This window comes from Macaca thibetana, chromosome 1 (genome assembly GCF_024542745.1).
Source record: "Macaca thibetana thibetana isolate TM-01 chromosome 1, ASM2454274v1, whole genome shotgun sequence".
NCBI classification, from domain to species: domain Eukaryota; kingdom Metazoa; phylum Chordata; class Mammalia; order Primates; family Cercopithecidae; genus Macaca; species Macaca thibetana.
Window position 1 is genome coordinate 19766161 of NC_065578.1, and position 25344 is coordinate 19791504.

General features: G+C 41.1%; 1 protein-coding gene across 20 annotated transcripts in view; it reads right to left on the bottom strand.

Moving 5' to 3' along the window:
* The window catches only part of EIF4G3 (eukaryotic translation initiation factor 4 gamma 3), a 374608-nt gene that overhangs the window by 3856 nt on the left and 345408 nt on the right, over nucleotides 1-25344 (bottom strand). For all 20 annotated transcript variants that reach the window (XM_050789764.1, XM_050789766.1, XM_050789763.1 and 17 more), the window contains 5 exons: nucleotides 16957-17082; nucleotides 15442-15523; nucleotides 12908-13006; nucleotides 3239-3385; nucleotides 1577-1658 (listed from right to left, as the gene is read on the bottom strand). In XM_050789764.1, the coding sequence (XP_050645721.1) occupies nucleotides 1577-1658; nucleotides 3239-3385; nucleotides 12908-13006; nucleotides 15442-15523; nucleotides 16957-17082 (536 nt within the window). The remainder of the gene's footprint in view (nucleotides 1-1576; nucleotides 1659-3238; nucleotides 3386-12907; nucleotides 13007-15441; nucleotides 15524-16956; nucleotides 17083-25344) is intronic.

Below are 25344 nucleotides of genomic sequence, written 5' to 3' on the forward strand. Positions count from 1 at the left end.
CTGGTTTCCCTCGGGGTAGCATACCCAATTATCTTTAATTATAATGAAACGGTGACAGTGGTTTTATGACAAACTACAAAAGCAAAATTAATCAAATGTCTTACCATAAAAAAAGGTAAGTGAGATGATAGATATGTTAATTAATTTGATTCATTCATTCCACATTGGACACATATATCAAAACATCACATTGTACCCCATAAACATATACAATCATAATTTGTCAATCAAAAATAAGTGAAACATAGAGTAGGAATTTCAAGTGAGTACTTAAAAAAAGCAACATAAAAAAAGCAACATTAGAAAAGGAAATTAAAGTGACACTTAATACAAATCTTTTCAGAAGGGTAAAATAATTGGAACCATTTTGTTATTACTAGGATAAAAATTAACTGTGGCAGTGGCAGATAGCATACCTAAGCCAGGCCTTTTGAGGGAAAGGAATGATAAAAAGGGGCTGAGAAATGAAAAGCATCCTCAGTGTGAAGACACATAAGGGCTTATATTATCTGTAAGTTATCACTAAGACACAATTTTGTTTTCAAAAGCAGACTTTGTGCTGGGCCTCATGGCTCATGCCTGTAATTCCAGCTACTCAAGAGGCTAAGGCGATAGGATCCCTTAAGCCCAGGAGTTCTGGTCCAGCCTGGGCAACATAGTGACCCCCACCATCTCAAGAAAACAAAAACCAACAGCTTTTGGACTTCCCAACTCGAATTTTAAAACATGAAAGTCTTATGATGGTTCTATGGATACTGAAAATGATTTTTAAAAATTTCATGAAGACTTTCTACTTAGCTTTGTTATTTATCTCATTAAAGAACATTGAAAATAAAGTCATTGTAAATCTTAAATTACAATTCTGAAGCTATATTAAGTGGCAGGAAGCTGTCTTCAAAAATAATACAGACAGACTTGAAATTCTGAGACATCTTTTGTGCTGATGAATTTTTTTTCTCACTCCAGTGACAGAAGTATGAATTTCTATCTGAAACTAAAGACATGTCTTCATTGAATAATGTTAAATATTGTATACAGCTTGGAATATTTAGGATTTCTACTGATCCTAATCCTATCAATATTAATAATTCATAAACCAGTAAAAGTGTCTTATCATATAAAATAAAGTCAATGAAGAACAGGACAAACTGTTGGTATTTTTTTCTTCATATATGTACTTATATAAAATGACTTTTTTGATGAGAATAACCCTATACTGATAATTAGATTAAGAATATTCAACCCATTCATTGTAATTCATGATTGGAAGGAGGCGGCAGCCCTGAATGTTAGAGGTGAAAAGATAAAGAAAAAGCTACACACAATGTAGTAAAAAACAACCCAAGGAGCATGCAAGGCATGTGGTAGCTGGTTAGATCTGGGTTCTCTGTAGGCGGAAGAGCTATTTGTCTCCATGCTTGAGACAACCAGGCATCACAGACAGAAAGGACAGTGCACAGAAAAGTGAGCTACATAGGTCAAGTTTTGAAAACAATGTAACATCAAACTGTATACTTAGTAGTTGACATAATGGGGATTTCAGATGTTAAGAGCTGCCTTCAGAAATGTTACTTACCTATAATAGCTGCTTTACAAACAGCAGTCATTAAAGCTCTAAGGAATGTAGGTGAACTCATCTGGCTTTCGTCTAGATTAGCCTGAAGTCAAAAAGAAATAAAACAATTAAAGATAACCTTGCTTAGCCAGGCACAGAGGATCACGCCTGTAATCCCAACACTTTGGGAGGCCGAGACAGGAGGATCACTTGAGGCTAGGAGTTGAGACCAGTCTGGGCAATATAGTGAGACCCTATCTCTACAAAAGCAAAACAAAACAAAACAAAAAACCCTGGTATTGTGGCACATGCCTGTGCCTGTGTTCCCAGCTACCTGGGAGACTAAGGTGGGAGGACTGCTTGATCCCAAGAGTTTGAGGCTGCAGTAAGCTATGACTGCACCACTGTACTACAGCATGGGTGACAGAGCAAGACCTAGTCTCAAGAAAACAAAAAACAGGCCCATTGCAGTGGCTCATGCCTGTAATTCCAGCGCTTTGGGAGGCTGAAGAGGACGGATCACCTGAGGTCAGGAGTTCGAGACCAGCCTGGCCAATATGATGAAACCGTGTCTCTACTAAAAACACAAAAATCAGCCAGGCATGGTGGCAGGCAGAGGTTGAGGCAGGAGAATCATTTGAACCTGGGAGGTGGAGGCTGCAGTGAGCCAAAATTGCACCACTGTACTCCAGACTGGGCGACAAGAGCAAAACTCTATCTCAAAAAAGACCGAAAAACAAAAAAAGATATCCTTGCACACCAGAGATATTATCCTCCTGAAAATCAGGACCAATCTGGCACTAAGAACAACAGATGAGTCACTTTTTTTTTGTTTTTTGAGACAGAGTCTCACACTGTCACGCAGGCTGGAGTGCAGTGGTGCGATCTCAGCTCACTGCAACCTCTGCCTCCCAGGTTCAAGCGATTCTCCTGCCTCAGCCTCCCGAGTAGCTGGGACTACAGGCGCCTGCCACCACGCCCAGCTAATTTTTTAGTACTTTTAGTACAGACGTTACACTATGTTGGCCAGGCTAGTCTCAAACTCCTGACCTTGTGATCTGCCCACCTTGGCCTCTCAAAGTGCTGGGATTACAGGCATGAGCCATCACGTCCGGACCACATGAGTCACATTTTTGCACATTCTTGCTAAAATTAAATATCCAATTCATTGAAAAATAATTTGGCTATTGCCAGTTCTATATGCAAATATTTGAATTAAGAGTATTTACTTTTCAGGGTCCTCCCCACGGCCTATCCGCTACTCGTTCAATTATACAGTTAAGTACTTGTACATTTGGAAGTACAACCACTTAAAAACATATTTTATTCACCAATAAATAATCCATATTAAGATAATCTACTCAATCTATGAAAGAATGACACCACAACTGCAGTGTATTTTAATGACTGCTTACTCAGAAGCATGTAACTATTTTTACATGTGCCAATACTGCTTTTTCATCTGAATTTTAATGTGAATTAAAGTTAATCTCAAGCATTACTTAACCCCTTTAAGTGGTGAGAAAAATATTACTCTTTTCTAAGGATGGCAAAACAAAAGCATTTAAAAACTAATCATTAAGGTTAAAAACTCATGAAGTGAACAGATAGGTAAGCGAATTAAGGGGATCCCACAAGAATCTTTCCTTAGAGATATCAGGGAAGGTGACATAGTCTTTATACCTCTACCCAATCAAAGATCTGTTCATCATTTGCTTTGTCCTCAATAATGAGTTTCTCGAGTCGCTTATATAGCTCTTCGGCAGACAATTCTTTCTTTGAAAGTGCTTCAGAGGAACAGGGACTGTCAGACTCTATGAAGTCCAACTTCTGAAACATAAAAGGAGGAACATATTAATATATTAATATAATTCTATGTTATTATCATCCTGAGAGAAGAACAAAGTCATAGGTTATGTCTTCTATTTTACACGGAATCAGAATGATCAGCAGAGGCTATTTTATGTTTGTAGTTGTTTCTTTTTTGAGACAGGGTCTTGCTCTGTCACCCAGGCTGGAGTTTGGCTCACTGCAACTTCCACATCACGGGCTCAAGCAATCCTCCCACCTCAGCCTCCTGAATAGCTGGGACTCCAGACCTGCACTACCACAGTTGGCTATTTTTTTTGTATTTTTAGTAGAGAAGGGGTCTCGCCATGTTGCCCAGGCTGGTCTTGAGCTCCTGAGCTCAAGCAATCCGCCCTCCTTGGCCTCCCAAAGTACTGGGATTACAGGCACGACTCACCACGCCCAACCTGTTTGTATTATAGTTTTGAAAGACTGTAGTCCACTATCCTTCTGAATATTTTTCCAACTTCTCATACTGTGTATCTTAAAAAGGAAGGAAATAAACCCCCTATAATTATCTCTAGGCTATGGTTACATGCAAATAATCTTGAGCTTCAATCTTCCCCTTAGCTGCAACATAGCTCTTTAAGGCAGGATAGGAGCCCTAGAAAAGGGTAAAGTTTCACTCCCTTTCTGCAACCTATGGTTTAACATTAGTATTGGTACTCAGCAAACTCGATAGGTTAATATTAGGTTAATATTAAACCTATAGTTTAATATTAGTATTGGTATCAAAACTCGATAGTTTTGGCTTTGTTAAGTTATGGCCATTTTGAATATAGGTGTGAGAAATGATGCTGTAATTGTTTAGCACGTAGATACATAGTTTTAAAAAATCTATAATCAGTCTGGGTGCAGTGGCTCATGCCATTAATTCCAGCACTTTGGGAGGCCAAGGCAGGAGGAGTGTATGAGTCCAGGAGTTTGAGACCAGCCTGGGCAACATGGCAAAACCCCGCCTCTACCAAAACAAATACCAAAATTAGCCAGGTGTTGTGGCGTGTTGTCCCAGCTATTCAGGAGGCTGAGATGGGAGGATTGCTTGAGCATGGGAGGTTGAGGCTGCAGTGAGCTGTCACTGCACTGCAGCCTGGCAGTAAGGCAAGATCCTGTCTCAAAAAGAAAAAAAAAAAATCTATAATCAAAATTATTCATAATTTTCAAGGGACTAAAGAAATGAGGTATGTACGTATGCCTTGCTTCATGTGGCTTCTTTACACAAAAACCATAAAGATGAATATACTAAGGATTACTCACATTAGGTTTTCTCTAATACCCTTGAATACTCTGGTATAGTCCTGTACCCTATCCCCAATCCACAAAGTGAAAACCACTGTCTTGAATTCTGTCATCTGATTGTTCCATTTCTACCACTTATGTAGCATCTCTAAATGATACTTCCCAATAAGGTTTTATTATTTATTTATTTTTGACTTGAGGTCTCATGTTGCTAGGTTGGACTTGAACTCTGGGACTCAAAGATCCTCCTGCCTCAGCCTCCTGAGCAGCTGAGACTACAGTGTGTACCACTGCACCCAGTTCCATAAGGTTTTAGAAACGTGGCTCAATATTACAAACAGTTTTTCTGATTCAGTATTGGTTAACTACATATCCAATCCATGATGCTCCAATATATGCAAAAAACCACAACATGAAGGCCATAAGCTCTTTAAGCAAACCGAAAGTCAAGATACAGGCCAAGTTTTTTTCAACCTCATTTTTCAAACTATACTCTAAACACTTTTATATATTCATTTTATTATGTATATATTATTTTGCCTTTTTTTCTTTTAAACTGAAAGAAAAAAAATATTTATTTATTTAGACACAGTCTTCCTCTTTCGCCCAGGTTACAGTGCAATGGCACTAGCACAGCTCACTGCAGCCTTGACCTCTGATTGCTTTTTTTTTCTTTTAAACTGAAGTCTCATATTTATTTATTTATTTAGACAGGGTCTTGCTCTTTTGCCCAGGTTACAGTGCAGTGGCACTACCATGGCTCACTGTAGCCTTGACCTCCCAGGCCAAGTGATCCTTAGCCAACTAATGCAGGAAGAAAAAATCAAATACTGCGTGTTCTCACTCATAGGTGGGAGCTAAATGGTGACAACACATGGACACATAGAGTGGAACAACACACACGAACCTATCAGAGGGCAGAGGTTGGGAGGAGGGAGAAGATCAGGGAAAATAATAGGTACTAGGCTTAATACCTGGATGACAAAATAATCTGTACAACAAACCCTCTTGACACAAGTTTACCTATATAACAAACCTGCAAATGTACCCCGACCTTAAAATAAAAGTTAAATTTAAGGAAAAAGAGGAGTCAGGGAGAGGGAGTGGAGGAGGAGGAAAGAGGAGAGAGGGGAGAGGAGAGGAGAGAGATAAGAGAAAGAGAGAGAGTGACAGAGAGAGAGAGAGAGATACTATTGATGGCAGTGGCTGCTGCCATTACGCTGGCTGCAGCAGGGAGGCGCAGCTGGTGCTGTACACTGCATGGAGCTGGTGGGAGCCCTGTCCCTTCTGAGTTGGGATGGGAGCTGCGTGTGCTACTGCAGCCACCCAAACCACAGCTGTAGACCCAGGCCTCCTGCTCTATGGAACAGGCAGAAGCCCTGCCCTCCTAGAGTCACCCAAACTGCAGCTATGGATCCGAGCCTCTCTGTGCTCTTGGGGGATCAGGGAACAGGCAGGATCTCCCCTCCTGGGTGCTGTCACAGCTGCCTGACCCGCGGCTGCAGACCTGCGCCTCCCGTTCCACAAAGCAGGCAGGAGACGGGACAAGGGGGAGCCCTGCCTCTTCTGAGTTGGTGGGGTGGGAGCTCTGGGGTGCAGCTGTGGCTGCCCTCCCAGGCATGCAGGACCCGGGCATCTCCGCAGTCTGCACTCTCAGGTGCCCCAGGAAGGACCCCCTGTCCCTGCAGGCTCAGGGGTGTCTGCTCTCTGATCTTGGAGTGGGGTTGGGACCAAGCCCCAGGGCCATGAATGGCAGCAGGAGGCAGACAGAGTCCTGGGTAGAAGGGGGCAGGGTCCCCAGTAAGGCCCCACCCTCAGGCCAGGGAGGAACTAAAGGCTGGGGTGCCAGTCCAGCAGACTGGAGTGGGGCATCATGGTGCCTTTTCCAGGCCCAACCATGGCTGCCTATGGACCAGTCGCCATGCATTTCCTCCCCTCTGAGGTATAAAAGCCCTGGGCTTAGCCAGAGCAGGGCAGAAGATGGCCAGAGGACAAAGAGGGCAGAGAGATGATGGGAGGACCAGCTGCAGAGAAGAATGCCTTCTCTGCTGAGAGCTACAGAGATGACCTGCCAGCAGAGAGGAGCTACCCTCTCCACTGAGAGCCTCAGAGACGTGCAGAAATGTCCAAATGACCTACCTGTGGAGAGGAGCTATCCTCTCCAGAGCTGTGATGGCAGATTACAGGCACGTGGGATCACAGGCGTGTGCTACCACACCCAGCTAATTTTTGTATTTTTATTAGAGACGGGGTTTCACCATGTTGGCCAGGCTGGTCTCGAACTCCTGACCTCGTGATCCGCTACCCACTCCTCTGAGCTGTTCTAACACTAAAACTCCTCTTCACCCTTCACTTGTTTGCATACCTCATTCTTCCTGGACACAGGACGAGAACTCAGGCAAAGGTGCCATGGTCACAGAGGTTTCTGGCCAAAAAAATCAACACCCCAGAGATCCCATAACACTACTGCTTAAATACTTTGATAGTTACAGCCCTAAAAGCTACTTTAGTTGGAAAGGATTGAAATAACAGCCAGCCCCAGCACTGGCCTCTCAGTCAACTGCCAGGCAGATTAAAAGACACAACGCCAATCCTTGGAAAATGAAGTCCTTATTATTCAACCTGGCACCAGCAAGCTGCACCAGAAATGGTGTGATGCCAATTTCCTAGCGGTCTGCCACAGGGCTGGGTGCTGGTAGGTTCTATGCAAAATTCCTAAATTCACTGAAATTTATCAGACTCTTTTCATCATGCATTTCCCTGGTGTTGATAATGCATGTATTTAACCAGACTCCACAGTTCCAAAACAGTTGGCTTTAACAGATCTTGCCAGTTCAATAGTTGTGTCAGTGGAGGGACTGAATCCTGGAGCTTCACCACCTTCCCTATTACGTATACTTCCCTATTATGTATACTTCACCATCTTCTCTATTATGTATACTTCACCATCTTCCCTATTATGTATACATCAATTTTCAAATATTAAACCCACCTTACATTTCTGGGATAAACCCTACATTATTATTATTATTATTATTATTATTATTATTATTCCTGATACAGAGTCTTCCTCTGTCACCCAGAGCTGGAGTGCAGTAATGTGATCTTGGCTCACTGCAACCTCTGCCTCCTGGGTTCAAGCAATTCTCCTGCCTTAGCCTCCCGAGTAGCTGGGATTACAGGCACGTGCTATCACACCCGGCTAATTTTTGTATTTTTAGTAGAGACAGGGTTTCACCATGTTGGCCAGGCTGGTCTCGAACTCCTGACCTCGTGATCTGCCCACCTCGGCCTCCCAAAGTGCTGGGATTACAGGTGTGAGCCACCATGCCCAGCCAATCCTACCTTATTATAATGTGTTACTCTTATTATATATTGTTGGATTTGATTTTCTAAAATTGTATTGGGAATTTTTTCTCAATTTTTTTTTATTATACTTTAAGTTCTAGGGTACATGTGCACAACGTGCAGGTTTGTTACATATGTATACCTGTGCCGTGTTGGTGTGCTGCATCCACCAACTCGTCAGCACCCATCAACTCGTCATTGTAGATGTAAATGCAAATTACATTGTAGATGTAAATATCAGGTATAACTCCCTATGCCATCTCTCCCCTCCCCCTCCCCATAATAGGCCCCAGTGTGTGATGTTCCCCCTCCAGAGTCTAAGTGATCTCATTGTTCAATTTCTCAATGTTCATGAGATATATTGCTCTACAGATTTTTGAAATGTCTTTGGTTTTGGTATCAGACTAATGCTGGCCTTATAGAAGTACCTGCTCCTCTTCAATATTCTGAATAGTTGTACAATTCTTTTGTTAAATGGGTATTATTTCCGCTTTGAATGTTTGGTAGAGTTTACCAGTGAAACCATTTAAGCCTGGACTTGTTTTGTGGGAATACTTTTAACTATGAATTCAATTTCTTTAATAGATATGCAGGTTATCCATCTCTTGAGACAGCTCTAGTAGTCTGTATCTTTTAAGAAATTTGTGGCTGAGCGCAGCAGCTCACCCTTGTAATCCCAGCACTTTGGGAGGCCGAGGCAGGCGGATCACCTGAGGTCAGGAGTTCGACACTAGCCTGACCAACATGGAGAAACCCCATCTCTACAAAAAATACAAAAGTAGCCAGGCGTGGTGGCACATGCCTGTAATCCCAGCTACTTGGGAGGCTGAAGCAGGAGAATCACTTATGTTCTCCTGAGGTTATGGTGAGCCAAGATCATGCCATTGCACTCCAGCCTGGGCAACAAGAGCAAAACTCTGTCTCAAAAAAAAAAAAAAAAAAAAAAAAGAAAGAAAAATGTGTTCATTTCAACTAGTTCAACTACATCGATGTATTCAACTAGAGTTACTTCTTTTTGAAGACAGGGTCTCACTCTGCTATCTAGGCTGGAGTGTAGTGACAGGATTACAGCTCACTGTAGCCTTGACCTCCCAGGCTCAAGCAATCCTCCCACCTCAGCCTCTTGAGTAGCTATGATTACAGGCATGTACCACCATGCCTGGCTTATTTTTGTACTTTTTGTAGAGATGGGATTTTACCATGTTGCCCAGGTTGGTCTTGAACTCCTAGGCTCAAGCAATTTGAGCCTTGGCCTCTCAAAGTGCTGGAATTACAGGCATGAGCCACCATGCCTGGCTGATGTATTTATTGACATAAAGATTATTCATAAAATTTCCTCACCCACTTTTATGTACAGAATCTGTGTTGATGTTACTGCTTTCATTCCAGATATCAGCAATATGTACCTTCTTTTTAAACTTTTTTTCCTGATCAATCTTGCTAGAGGTATCACTTTTATCTTCTCAAAGTACAGGCTTTTTTTTTCTTTCCGAGACGGAGTCTCGCCCTTTTGTCCAGGCTGGAGTGCAATGGCGCAATCTCAGCTCACTGTAACTTCCGCCTCCCGGAGAACCAGCTTTTGATTTCACTGGTTTTTCTCTAAAAAGTCTTCTATTTCATTGATTTCTGATAAAATGTTTATTATTTCCTTTATTCTATTTACTTGGAGCTTCATTTGCTCTTATTGTTCTAATTTCTTTCTTTTTTTTTTTGTTTCTGGTTTTTTTTTTTTTTTTTTTTTTTTTGGGTTGTAGGGTCTTGCTGTGTTGCCTGGGCTGGTCTCTCAAGGTCCTGGGCTCAAGCAATCCTCCTGCCTTGGCCTCCCAAAGTGTTGGGATTATAGGCATGAGCCGTTGTGTCCGGCCTTATTTTTCTAATTTCTTAAGGCTGAAGCTGAGGTTATTGACCTTTCTTCTTTTCTAAATATCAATGACATGTTGTGTTTTCGTTTTCATTCAGTTAAAAATGTTTTTTACTATCCTTTTTCATTGCTTCTTTGACCCATGTGTATTTAGAAGTATGTTGTTAAGTTTCTTAGTGTGCATTGCCCTAATTCTTAAAGGTTAGATTAGCTGCACAGGCAATTCTACATTTACTGTTCGTTTCTCAGCACTGTGAGATTATTCTACCATCTTCTGGCTTTCATGGTTCCTATTGCAAAGTCTATTTTTTTGTGTATTTTTTTTTTGAGGGGGAGGCAGATAGGTAATGTGCTTCTTCTTTCCAGTTTCTTTAAAATCTTTCATTTGTCTTTGGTATTATGCAGTTTCACTAAAATATAATTATCCTGTATGGCATATATGGACTTTCATTATAGATTTGTATATTTTATCACTTCTAGAAGTCTCAGCCACTGTCTCTTCAAATATTGCCTCTTCTCCATTCAGGCTAATTTTCCTTCTGGGACTCCAATTAAGATAGTTTAGATGGTCTCTCATTCTTTCCTCCAAATCTCCTAACGTATCAACATATCTTAGATAGCTACCTACAGATTTTGGGGGGTGTGTGTGTGTGTGTGTGGCTTTTGTTTATTTGTTTTTTGTTTTGTTTTTTTTTGACAGGCTCTCGCTTTGTCTCTCAGGTTGGAGTGCAGTGGTGTGATCATATCTCACTGCAGCCTTAAACTCACAGGTTCTAGTGATCCTTCTGCCTCAGTCTCTTGAGTAGCTTAGGACTACAGGTGCACCAATACACCCAGCTAATTTTTTTTTTTTTTTTTTTTTTTTTTTTTTGAGACGGAGTCTCGCTCTGTCGTCCAGGCTGGAGTGCAGTGGAGTGATCTCGGCTCACTGCAAGCTCCGCCTCCCGGGTTCATGCCATTCTCCTGCCTCAGCCTCCTGAGTAGCTGGACTACAGGCACCCATCACCACGCCCGGCTAATTTTTTTTTTTCTGTATTTTAGTAGAGACGGGGTTTCACCGTGTTAGCCAGGATGGTCTCGATCTCCTGACCTCATGATCCGCCTGTCTCGGCCTCCCAAAGTGCTGGGATTATAGGCGTGAGCCACTGCGCCAGGCCCCGCTAATTTTTTTTTAGTAGAGACAGGTCTCACTATGTTGTCCAGGCTGATCTCCAACTCCTGGCTTCAAGAGATTCTCTTGCCTCAGCCTCCCAAAGTGCTAGGATTATAGGCATGAGCCACTGCACCCAACCTTTTTTTTTTTTTTTTCCAAATCTCTTTAACCATTTTGACTAGTCTCTTGTTTGCTCATTTTTGTGATTTCTTCTCTTTAATATGGTATTGTTTTATATTCTGAATGATAATTCCATTACCTCAAGTCCATGGGATCTAAATCTACTACTTATTGTCTGTTTACTTTTATCTTTACTTCTTTTATTGTATGCTAAATGAACACCAGTGTCAACTCATATATTTAGATAACTTGTATTTGTAGAAAATAAGGGGACCTAAGCTGAGGATGTTTCTCCAAAGAGCATTTTGATTTGCTTCTTCTGGGAGCCAAGGTAATACTGAACTGGGACTAAGTCAACTTTTTCCATGACATCTGACATCATTTGTAATAGTATCTTCCCATTGGGCTATGTGTCCTTTGGGCAAGATGCCTTTCACATGTAATTACTATTCATAGTTCAGGTTTCATCTCTGGCTTTTCCCCCTCATTAATTCTTTTTGTCCCTTTGAAGGAAATTACTTCCACCTCTTCTGAGTCCAGCAACACATCAGAAGTTATGCTTCACGCAGGTTCTTATTGCTGTGGCAAGAAAGTTCTTCAGTGTTCTAGACTACAACCAAAAAGAAAGCTAATGTGCATAGCAACCTAATATAATGTCTTTATCCAGAACAATATACTTATTTTAAAGTCATTTTCAGATTGCATTCTTGTTCTCTTTTTATCTACGGTGATTTTTTCTTCTCCTTATTCCTGATTTTGTTGGCTGTCTTAGCTTTAGTTTTCCTCATGAGTTTTAAGATTTCGATTTTCAGTAACGTTTTGAGAGAGTTTTGTTTTCTTTCTGTTACTTTTCTTGATCTAATTTGTTTTATGGTTACCTCAATCTAACAGCCTACAAATCCTCCTGTAGGACCAGATTATACTGACCATGGGGTCTTCTGTTTTGTAGATTTCTGGATTTAGTTACCAAGTCAGTAGGCGGGATAGCTAAGTATAAGGGTATAAGACTTATAGCCTGGGTCTTATACCCTGAGTATAAGACTGTGTCTACTTCCTTCCACTTATTTACCTGTGCAGTTTCAAGTTATAAGCTTGTCTCTAATCTTCCACCTTATAATAACAAGTCTCCATTCCCCACAGAATAACTTCTGGCTGCTTCTGCCTGCCATCAGACCCAGAAATCAGGAGACAGCTTTGGCTCTGTCACCCTGCTTTACTTGTCAACTTCATTTCTGCTTCCTGGAGCTTGTTTTTCTACAGGTTGCTAAGTCTTTTACATTTTCTTCTTTTAAACATCAATCATCTGATGACCACACAGTTGCAAAGTGGCTTTAAAAGCATGAACTTGGCCGGGCGCGGTGGCTCAAGCCTGTAATCCCAGCACTTTGGGAGGCCGAGGCGGGCGGATCACGAGGTCAGGAGATCGAGACCATCCTGGCTGACACGGTGAAACCCAGTCTCTACTAAAAAATACAAAAAACTAGCCGGGCGAGGTGGCGGGCGCCTGTAGTCCCAGCTACTGGGGAGGCTGAGGCAGGAGAATTGCGTGAACCCGGGAGGTGGAGCCTGCAGTGAGCTGAGATCCGGCCACTGCACTCCAGCCTGGGCAGCAGAGTGAGACTCCGTCTCAAAAAAAAAAAAAAAGCATGAACTTAAAATGACATCTTTACCAAAATTCCTATTTTGATGTAATTTTAATGACTGGAATACGAAGGCAATTACCTTCATTTCCTCTATGAAACAGATAAACTATCAAACAGCAAAAGGTAAGCCTTGTTCTTACCTGCTCCAAAAGAAAATTATGTACATCTTCTCCTTCTGGTAAAAAGTCCTTCCAGCTGAGGTCAGCCTCCCTCCATAAGGCTCCCACTTTCTTATGGCTCTAAAATAGAGATAAATTCAATCCATTTACTTTCACAGTGGAAGAAGAAATAGAAAAAAAAAAAAGATTTGCCTGAAGTCAAAGAGTGCAAAACCCAAAAAGCTAAAAAATCAAAACTTTTCCAGTGGGGCATGGTGGTGTACACCTGTAGTCCTAGCTACTTGGGAGGCTGAGGTGGGAAGATAGCTTTCACCCAGGAGTGTGCGTCTAGACCAGGCAACACACACAGCAAGACCCATCTCAAAAACAAACTTTTCCTCACTGATAAAAAGTTAATCTCTTAAGACCTGTGACTTTCAAACTATGTCTGAATGCATATAAATATAATGGTGAATAATTGAAGTACAGCTGCTTAAGGTTAAATACTTTATTTATGAGGTGACTAATCTGGGGAGCTACAAGCTGGTTATTTGGGGTTTATAAATATAAACATCAAAAAAAGTCCAATACATAGAGTTTATAAATTCCACACTGTGTCTTTTCCTAGATAGCTCTGTATGTATCTGCTATTAAAGCCATTCAAGAAGCCTCACTATAATCCCTCTTTGTAATAGATCACAGCGATGCTGCCTGATACAAGGAGGCTTAAGGCAGCTGTTGTTCCTGAACCAGGAATGAGAAGTGTTTCAAGGGCAAGAAGCACAAGGTTGAGCCCAAGAGAGACAATAAAGAAGAGCTGTTGTCAGGTAGAAAAACGTGAAGAGGTGCAAGTCCTCTAGCTGGAGAAAGTCACAGTGAAAAGGAAAGTGCCAGGTCTGAGGCTGTGGCTGTCACCTGAGAGGCATATATTAATTACTTCATAGAGTAACTTGTCCAAGGCACAGCTGAAAATATGGTGGAACCAGAATTTGAACCCAGGAATCTAGCTCCAAAGCTTATACTCTATGAGAATTTAGTTTTATTTAGAAGTAGGGTTGTGCTGTTTCTACACATAAAAGTAAGAATGTGAGTTTTATTTTTAGTTATTATTATTAATTTTTGAGACAGAGTCTCTTTCTGTAGCTCAGGTTGAAACGCAGTGGCACGATCTCAGCTCACTCCAACCTCCACCTCCCAGATTCAAGTGATTCTCCTGCCTCAGCCTCCCAAGCAGCTGGGATTACAGGTGCCTGCCACCACATCTGGCTAATTTTTGTATTTCTAGTAGAGATGGGATTTCGCCATGTTGGCCAGGCTGGTCTCCAACTCCTGACCTCAAGTGATCCACCCGCCTCGGCCTCCCAAGGTGCTGGGATTACAGGCATGAGCCACTGTGCCGGCCAGAATGTGAGTTTTTGTTCTTGTTTTTTTTTTGAGATGGAGTCTTGCTCTGTTGCCAGGCTGGAGTGCAGTGGCATGATCTTGGCTAACTGCAACCTCCGCCTCCCGGGTTCAAGTGATTCTCCTGCCTCCGCCTCCTGAGTAGCTGGGATTACAGGTGCATGCCACCATGCCCGGCTAATTTTTGTATTTTTAGTAGAGACAGGATTTCACCAAGTTGGCCAGGATGGTCTCGATCTCTTAACCTCGTGATCTGCCCACCTCGGCCTCCCAAAGTGCAGGGATAACAGGCATGAACCACCATGCCTGGCCAGAATGTGAGTTTTAAATAAGGACTAAAGTCAAGTAGGTCAGAGAGGAAGAAATTTTGGACATAAAAACTAGGGTTCAGTAAAAATTTTAGTGCCATTAAGCAAAGAGTAGTATTAACAAATAATCAACAGAACTAGAGACCAGGATATTTAGTGCATCTCTTTATGAATAACTACCACACAAATGGGATACAGAAGGACTTCTGTATCAGAGGGAGGAATGAAACACTGGCTTTAAACGTTAAAATCTATCATACAATATCTTTGGGTCAGGTGTAAGTCAGAAATCACTCCAGAATCTTCATTTCTGAGTTCTATTTTGTTTTGACATCTCTCGTCCCTCTCATCCTAGACATTTAATTCCCTTTGTGATGCCACGACACTTCCCCAAACCTTAGACTTTAACAGAGCACTTTCACACTCTTTTGAAATTATTGGTTTAGATTTATCTGTTCCCACTTTATAGACTGACAGCCTGCCACAGACTTTATAGACTGACAGCCTCCAGCTCTATGGAGCTTTTCGTTGAAATCTATTAAAACATATAAATGATATACTCATTTTGTTTCAAGGGAAGAAAAAATCACCAACCACAAATAACACGTCTTGAGATTCTTTAGAATTATACCAAATCTAGTCGAGATTTGATAAGTCTTCCCCACGATATTAGTAAACAGAAGGACAAATGCACCTCAGAAAGAAACTGGGTTGAAGCAGAGACCTCACTCTTTTTTCAAAGAATAAAAGGAAATAGAATTTCTTGCACCCTGAGACCTAAGCTATTCACAGATAACCCAAGATCAAGATCACTGCACTGCCCTTCCTAATAATGCTGTTGAGGCTGACACTCAGTTTAACACTCACCATTTGTTTGCATAGTAGGTGCAATATTTCAGAAAGCAAGACCCCAGCTCTTCCAACAGGAAGTAAAGGTTTGCTAAATTCTCTGTAAAAGACAGGAGCAGTGAATAAGTACCTCTGAAGAAATCCTTTCTTCTAGAACAAGAGGCAAACAATGTGTGACAAAAAGCCAGACACTGTGCAACCTAAACAATACTGGGCAAGCCAAAGCTCCAGGACATGCTCTAAGTCATTTTCAGGAGAAGTTCCTGAAAAGGAACATGCGAGTTCTTGGTTTTTACCTTTTTCTTTAACCGCTTCAGTGATAGAAGCAACACAAAGCTCAGACTCGGTAATCTGTTTGTTTATATAAGGTCTGCTTCAAGCTAAAACAAGAAGCATCTTAGGTAACAGAGAGTTGTGATGCTTTCATAAAGTTTTTTTTTTTTTTTTTTTTTTTTTTGAGGCAGAGTCTTGCTCTGTCGCCAGGTTGGAGTGCACTGGCGCAATCGCGGCTCACCGCAATCTCCAATTCCCTGGTTCAAGCGATTCTCCTGCCTCAGCCTCCTGAGTAGCTGGGATTAAAAGCACGCAACACCACACCCAGCTACTTTTTGCATTTTAGTAGAGATGGGGTTTCACCACGTTGGCCAGGATTGTTTTGATCTCCTGACCTTGTGATCCGCCTGCCTTGGCCTCCCAAAGTGCTGGGATTACAGGCGTGAGCCACCGTGCCTGGCTGTATATAAAGTATTTTTAAGAAAGGAAGCTTTTCTTTATAGATGAAATTATGGATGAAACAGAGAAGGGGCCAATTTTTTAATAGTCTAAATCAGTATTTCTCAAACTGTGTTCCATAGGATATCTATACTTTAAGTGATGCAATGCTGAATTAAACAAAGCTAACTACTTTTTATTTATTGCTTTATTATAGGACTCTCATAAACTTTAATATGCTAAATATGTTTTGTTAATCTCAAAGAAAAGGGACATGGCAGTGTGCAAAGTTTGACTATATAAACAACTTTTGCGGAAACACTAGTGTTTCAAAGAACAGAGTTTGGGAACCACTGGTCTATATAATGTAGCATCCATTCCCCACTTATATCCAAACTTAGGAATACTTGAGATCTGTTTCTTTTATTATAATCATGAGCATGTACTATGGGGTACCGCAGTCTGACAAGCTACAGTGGGAAAATATAACTACTTACAGCACTAGTGCAATGATAGACACAAAAGCCAGATTAACATTAAGCTTCTAGAAGCAGTCATCTTCCAGTTACACGATTCTGGAGCCAATCTATTATCACAACTACCCTCAACAGACCACAGGGCTATCATATCCCCAACATATCTCAGGTGTAGACCTAGCATAATGTAACATTTTTACACTGAAATCAGAAGTCTTTAAGAGTCACAGGCTGCATTCAGGAGTCTCCAAAAGCAACCATGGGATAGTACTATGCTAGAGAGCTAGCAGGTGAGTTATGTGTCAGTTCTACCTGACATCTATCAAGAGAAACAAGTATAACTTACGTGGTAAGTTCTCTCATGGAGATTCCGCCTTCTTTTAACATGGGGGTCACCAGTTCAGCAAGGTACAACCAAATATGGGGAATATCAATGGCCATGTCATCTGCCAATTCCAAAGTTTCTGAAAAACTGAAAAGGAATGGGGGTAAAAATAACATGCAAATGTAATTCAAAAGTTAAGATTAAATAAAAAGATAAAAAAATCAATCAACAAATACATATTAATCACCTGCTATGTTAGGTACAGTCTAGCCACAAAGTAACTGGTTAACACATTACCATTCTCAAAGAGATTATGTCAGCGTGGGGAAAAAGACTAGAACAGACAAAAGCATACTTGCAGATAGAGCTAATACTCTGAAGAACATGAACTATGGTACCAGAAGGAGGTCAGAAAACACCTCCATATAAAGGTGACATTTGAAAGCCTTAAATGATGAAAAAGAGGACAGTCCTGTGAAGTTCTAGGGGAAAAACTATCCATTTAATCCCGTACTATAAAGAATTCACCACAGTTGAATATCACGTCCTCTGAGTCAATCAAAAGCACTGACTAAACACTTACTGTAACAAAGATCTGACACAAAGAAAAGGCAAAAGGCCAGGCGCGGTGGCTCAAGCCTGTAATCCCAGCACTTTGGGAGGCCGAGACGGGTGGATCACGACGTCAGGAGATCGAGACCATCCTGGCTAACACGGTGAAACCCCGTCTCTACTAAAAAATACAAAAAACTAGCCGGGCGAGGTGGCGGGCGCCTGTAGTCCCAGCTACTCGGGAGGCTGAGGCAGGAGAATGGCGTGAACCCGGGAGGCGGAGCTTGCAGTGAGCTGAGATCCGGCCACTGCACTGCAGCCTGGGTGACAGAGCGAGACTCCGTCTCAAAAAAAAAAAAAAAAAAAAAAAAAGAAAAGGCAAAAATCTGTGTCCTTGAGGAATCTTACAATGGGTAAAAAAACTGGATGGATATAAAAGAGTCTGACAACATTACTAACATTACCATCATTATTACATGTTACAAACTGTTCTAACTCTACAGAAAAGCTAATGGTTTCAGACTTTTGTCCTATGAATTATAACTATTTCTCAATGTCAAGCAAATGGGAATTAAATGTAAAACTTAGGAAAATCAAATATAAAATACCAGCAGTCTTACGTAGGCTAAAAATCACAGCTATTCACTTGGAAGCAGAAACAAACAACTCAAGATGTTGTTAATTATTTCCATATACAATATATTAAAAAGTACAAAAGCAAATGAATTTAACTACAGGAGACATACACATAACTGCAAGTCATAAGGAAAGGGAGGAATGAATTGAAGGGCTAAGAGCAGGTGGTAATTGTATGCATGCCCTTTCAGATCTCTACAATTGTAAAATGTGTGCTTTTCCACTGCAGTTCCAGGTTCTAGCCAAAGTACACCACCCTTTTTTCAGAGGCCTACATGTCAGTAAAACTTTTCACTTAAAAACAGCTACTACCGTGGGCAGGGTCACCATTCTGAAGCTGCCATTTCAAAACAGTTTGCAGCTCAGCCATATTACCTAACTCCGGGCTTAATGAATCCTTAATTCCAACTTTCTGACCTCACAGCTTGCAATTATTTGACGCCGAGGACAGTGTCTGTGCTATGGCAAATAGATGTCAAATGATTGCAGGTTCTCTCATTATGTGCATACTTTGGGTTCAGTTAATGTACCCCTGATGGAATATAATCTAGCTGGACTCCAGGATTTCTAGGTTAACCACCTGACCCTGCCAACTCCTGCTCCATGGGCTAGCAGCATAAATGAAGCTGTTCAATGGGCCCAAGAGACAACTGTAGCCATGCTGGTCTTTCAGCAGTATATCTGCTGCTATTTTTATCTCATATATTTTACCTCATTACAAATAAAATATACCCATATTCTTGCCTTGGTTTTTTACTCCTTGGTCAGTTCATCATGGGACAGTCTGCAGAATACAATCAGTGGTCAAATCTATACTGCTAACAAAAACCTTTTTTAGCTGAACATAGGATTTCCAGAGAACAAGCCTGTAAGGAGCTTATTGTTTTTTCAGGTTTACAGTTCCTAAATCCTGTTGCATGATTCTAAAAGAAAAATCCTAAGTGTGCGGAAGCACCTAGGTAATAACTGTTTTTATGTCTTTGTACTACTACATAGCCTATAATAATGCTTTGCACCACACGTATTTTCTAAAAGCTGAAAAAATGAAACAGAGCTACATCATACCCTTGCCTCTTGGCATGTAGTGACCATCACAGTCATTGGACTGTCAGGCTGTTCTTTGGCTGCAGGGAAAAAACCACAGCCATTGGACTGAACTTTGGTAGGGTCTACATAGATGAGACTGCAGATATCCCTCCACCCATTTCAATTACAAAAGCTCCACTTCATTTTATATACTGGGTTTTTGTCTAAAATTTTAATTGTAGAAAGGGATACACGATTAAAAGAAAAATATTTTAAAATTTTAATGCAGTAAAGTTCCGATAAGAAATCTTTTAAAAAAGCAAAATAATGCTACCACAATTGAAAGTGGTATTGTCAAAATAACCAGAAAACAAATTACAAAATGGCAGTGGCAAGTCCTTATCTATAAATAATTATATCAAATGTAAATGGATTAAATTTTCCAATCAAAAGACGGAGTGGCTAAATAGATTAAAAAATAAGATCTGGCCAGGTGCAATGGCTCATGCCTGTAATCCCAACACTTGAAGGGGCCAAGGCAGGAAGATCACTTGAGCCTAGTTGTTGGAGACCATCCTGGGCAATGTAGGGAGACTCTGTCTCTATAAAAAAATAAAAAAAATTAGCCAGGCATCATGATACATGGCTATGGTCTCAGCTACCCAGGAGGATTGCTTGAGCCCAGAAAGAAGAGGTTGCAGTGAGCCTTGATTGCGCCACTACACTCCAGCCTTGGTGAGAGAGTGTGACTCTCTCTCAAAACTTAAAAAATAAATAAATGAAAAATGAGATCCAACCATATGCTGTCTGTAAGAGACTCATTTTACTAGTAAGGACATTAACAGACTGAAAAGGAAGAGAAGAAAAAAGATATTTCATGAAAACAGAAACCAAAAGAGGGCAAGGGTAGCTATACTTACACAAGACAAAAAGGACATTAAGTCAAAAACTGTAAGAGACAAAGGTCATTATGTAATGATAAAGGAATCAATTTACTAAGAGGATATCACAGTTATAAATACATATGCATCTCACATTGGAGTACCGAAAAACATAAGGCAATTAATTATCTGAAGGGAAAGATAGACTACAGTACAGCAAGAGTAGGGGACCTCAACACCCTTCTTTAAACAATGAACAACTCATCTAGACAGAAAATCAGTAAGGAAACATTGGCCTTGAATTATACTTTAAACCAAATAAAAATATACAGAACATTCCATTAAACAGCAGCAGAATACATATTCTTCTAAAGTGCAAATAAAACATTCTCCCCAATAGAGCATATGTTAGACCACAAAACAAGATTTAACAAATTTAAGAGGACTGAAATCATATCAAATATCTTTTTGGATCACAATGCAATAAAACTTGAAATCAGTAACAGGGGAAATCTTGGAAAATATCCAAACATGTGAATGTCAAACAACATTCTCCTAAACAACCAACAGGTCACAGAAAAAATTACAAAGGAATTTTTAAAAATACCTTGAGACAAATGAAAATGGAAACACAACATACCCAACATACCAAAACTTATAGAATGCAGCAAAAGTACTCTTAAGAGGGAAAAATGAGTATGCATATCAAAAAAGAAAAAAGATCTCAAACAATATACCATTACACATCAAGGAAATAGAAGAACAAACTAAGCCCAAAGTTAGCACAGGGAAGGAAATAACAAACATGCAAACAGAAATAAATGAAATAGACACTTAAAAAATGAAAGAAAAAAAAAAATCAATGATACTCGGAGTTTTTTTTTTTTTTGGAATAATGAAGAAAATCAAGAAACCCTTATCTAGACTAGGAGAAAAGAGAGAAGACTCAAAATAAGGAATGAAAGAGGAGATATTACAACTGATACCACAGAAATACAAAGGATCGTTAAGAAACTACTATGAACAATAATATGGATAATCTAGAAAAAAACAGATAAACTCACAGATACATACAACAAATCAAGACTGAATTATGGCCAGGTGCACTGCCTTCAACCTATAATCCCAGCACTTTGAGAGGCCAAGGTGGAAGGATCATTTGAGTCTAGGAGTGCAAGACCAGCCTGGGCAACATAGTGAGACACCATCTCTAAAAAAAATTAAAAATGAGCTGAGCATAGTGGCATGCACCTACTGTTCCAGCTACTTGAGAGGCTGAGGTGGGAGGATCACTTGAGCCCAGGAGGTTGAGGTTGCAGTGAGCTACGATGAAGCCACTGCACTCCAACCCGGGTGACAGAGCAAGACCCTATCTCAGAAAGGGAAAAAAAAAAAAAAAAGGCCCAGGACTAGATGGCTTCACTGCTGAATTCTACCAAACACTTGAAGAAGAACAAATTCTTCTCAAACTCTTCCAAGAAATCGAAGTGGAGAAAATACTTTCCAAGTCATTTTACAAGGTCAGTATGGCAATCCTCCCACCTCAGCTTCTTGAGTAGCTGCAGCTATAGGCACCCACCAGCATGCCCAGATAGTTTTGGTATTTTTTGGTAGGGATGGGGTTTCACCATGTTGCCCAGGCTAGTCTGAAACTCCTAGGCTCAAGCAACTTGCCCACTATGGCCTCCCAAAGTGTTTTTTTGTTTTTAAAGATAGGATCTCACTCTGTTGCCCAGGCTGGGGTGCAGTGATGTTCCCATAGTTCATTACAGCCTTGAACTCCTGGGCTCAAGCAATCTTCCTGCCTCGCCTCCCAAGTAGCTGTAATTATTGGCATGTGCCACCATGCACAGCTACTTTTTTTGTTAATTTTTTTTTAGAGATGGGGTCTTGCTATGTTGCCCAGACTGGTCGTCTTGAACTCCTGGCCTCAAGCCATCCTCCCACCTTAGCCTCCCTGGTAGCTGAAGATTACAGGTGCGAGTCACCATGTCCAGCCTATGTAGGGTCTTTTACCAATGTAGAATTGCTGCAAGCAGTCATAAAAGTTCCAGAAAAGTAGTCAAGGAAGAGATAAGAATTTCCTCTCTAACAAACATCTCCCAAAATGAAATATTAATGTATCAATCTTCCTCTAGGGTACATATTTTGTGTCTATTGTCCACTCTAATTTTTACAACCTTGGTCTTCATTTGTTTATTACACTTCCAAAGTCATTCCAATTCTGTGACTAACAGCAAACTGCACTCAACTATATTTATTAGACAGTTTTTAAAAAGTTTTCTGAAATCATGATATAAAAAGACTATCAACACAGTTTGAAGTGCATGTACCTATACAATAATGCTTCTACCTATCTACCTACCGACCTAACTTGTGTCATAAAATATTTAGATTCAAGTCCTGAAAATCTCAGGAGAATGGCTTGATGTTATCTTTGTGGAGGTATGTTTTACACACAGCAACTATTATGCTCACAGTTGACATAACATCTTGTAAGGAAAATTCCAAAGGCCCTAAAAGCTATATTCATAAAGCCTATTTGAAATTTTTGTCTATTTTACTACTTTGCAGCAGTGCATACTCTAAAGAGAACCATAGGGAGAAATGGCAGATTAGTAACTAGCTCACCAGGGATCAGTATACCTGGAGGCTGTCTGCCTTTTTTTTTTTTTTTTTTGGAGATGGAGTCTCACTCTGTTGCCAGGATGGAGTGCACTGGTGCAATCTCGGCTCACTGCAACCTCCGACTCCCTGGTTCACACAATTCTCCTGCCTCAGCCTCCCGAGTAGCTGGGATTACAGGCATGCACCACCATGCCTAGCTAATTTTTGTATTTTCAGTAGAGATGGGGTTTCACCATGTTGGCCAGGATGGTCTCAATCTCCTGACCTCGTGATCCGCCTGCTTCGGACTCCCAAAGTGCTGGGATTACAGGCGTGAGCCACCGCACCTGGCTGCCTTTCTGCTTTCTAACCTTCCCAGGGTTATCACTGGCTTGGCAAGCTAGGCAGAAACTGCTTCCCCAACTGTTCAGAAGTTGACATCTAAGCAGTAGCAGCACCCAAACCAGCTGATCTCAGAGGCTCTTCCACAATACTATGGAAGGACAACACTATCTTTGTAGGTTAAGAAATAGAAGCAAAAGACAGGGTATCTTCATGGCTCCAATAAATGGTCCCCCTAGACAGTATGAACCATTTATAACTCAGGTTTTAGAAGGGATTGTGAAATTCTCATCTACTTGCAAGACGGCTCCTGGCGGACACTGACATGAAGCAATCCCTACCATTTCCCTCTTAGAAAAAGGTGGGCACTAAATTGTCAGGCCTCTCCATTCAGAATAAAATAGTACAACTTTTACATGTCTTGGTCTAAGGTCCAAGACTGGTTAGGTCTAAGCATCAAAAGTTAGGCCTGGAGACACTGCACTGCCTCTAGTTGCAGAAGGAAGCAGGTATGGTGAAACATGAAGTAATTGCTGAGACACAGAAGCGTTAACCTCATTTTATGTCTAAATAAAAGGTAGTAGTGTGGTAGTTATTGCCAGCAACAGCAATTCTACTACCAACAACAAAAGTGTAGCCACCATGTCTGGTTATGATATTCTTTCTTCAGGGAATCCCACAAAGGGAGAAATGCAAATGTCTGAGATATCCTAGAGACTAAGTTAGTATCTCACAAGTTCAATTATAGCCAATAATGGTAGACTATGCTTCCGGGGATCTTTATAGATATGAATCAACTTCTGAATATAGTTTGAAGAGACAGAAAATAGTAAACAATAATTTACCATTATCATTTCCAGAATTTTCTGAGGAATATATCATAATACCTGGGTAATAAGTAACTATTTATAAATGGATATCCTTGTCACTCCAACAGTATTATTTCTAGGAAATTATAGTTTCAAGTCTGCTGGGGGGACCATATTCAATCTGATTTTGAGGGTGTACATACCTTCATTTGCTCTTACCATTTGCACTGGCTAGTTACTGGACTGAATTGGAAGCTTCTCTTTTAAAATGGGAAACCATCCTGGCCTTAAAAACCAATAACCACAGCAACTTTTGCCAAAATTTCTTACTAACTGGTTCAAATGGACTTAATCTAGTCATTCACTGAATTCAGAGCAATCTACCTTATTGCTGAAAGAAAACTTTTTTTTTTTTTTCCATACAAGGTCTCATTCTGTTACCTAGGCTGGCGTGCAGTGGTGTGATCATGGCTCACTGCAGCCTGGACCTCCCAGGTGCAATCCTTCTGCCTCAGCCTCCCAAGTAGCTGGGACTATAGGTGCACACCACCATGCCCAGCTAATTTTTGTATTTTTAGTATAAATGGAGTTTCACCATGTTGCACAGGCTGGTCTCAAACTCCTGGGCTCAAGCGATCTTTCTGCCTCAGCCTTCCAAAGTGCTAGGATTACAGGTGTGAGTCACCATGCCCAGCCTGAAAGAAAACATTTTTTTTTTGAGAGGGAGTCTCACTCTGTCACCCAGAATGGAGTGCAGTGGCACAATTTCAGCTCACTGCAACCTCTGCCTCCCTAGTTCAAGCGATTCTCTTGCTTCAGTCTCTGGGTAGCTGGGATTCGTGCCACCATGCCTGGCTAATTTTTTGTATTTTTAGTAGAGACACGGTTTCACCATGTTAGCCAGGATGATTTCGATCTCCTGACCTCGTGATCCACCCGCCTCGGCCTACCAAAGTGCTAGGATTACAGGTGTGAGCCACGGTGCCCAGCCTAATTTTCATAGTTTTAGTAGAGACGGGGTTTCACCATGTTGGTCAGGCTGGTCTTGAACTCCTGACCTCGTGATCCACCCGCCTCGGCCTACCAAAGTGCTAGGATTACAGGTGTGAGCCACGGTGCCCAGCCTAATTTTCATAGTTTTAGTAGAGACGGGGTTTCACCATGTTGGTCAGGCTGGTCTTGAACTCCTGACCTTGTGATCCGCCCGCCTCGGCCTCCCAAAATACTGGGATTACAGGTGTGAGTCACCACGCTTGGCAAGAAAACTTTTTAATGATCCTAGGGGCAAGTATAAATTTTCGAGGACCTAGAAGACAATGTTATCATTGTCTACAAAATCAAATGAATAAATTCAACAATGACTTTTTTGTTTTTTTGAGACTAAGCCAGGCAGAGTGCAGTGGTGCAATCTTCGCTCACTGCAACCTCCGCCTCCCGGGTTCAAGCGATTCTTATGCCTCAGCCTCACAAGTAGCTGGGATTGCAGGTTCATGCCACTACATTGGGCTAATTTTTGTATTTTTAGTAGATGTTGGCCATGTTGGCCATGGCTGGTT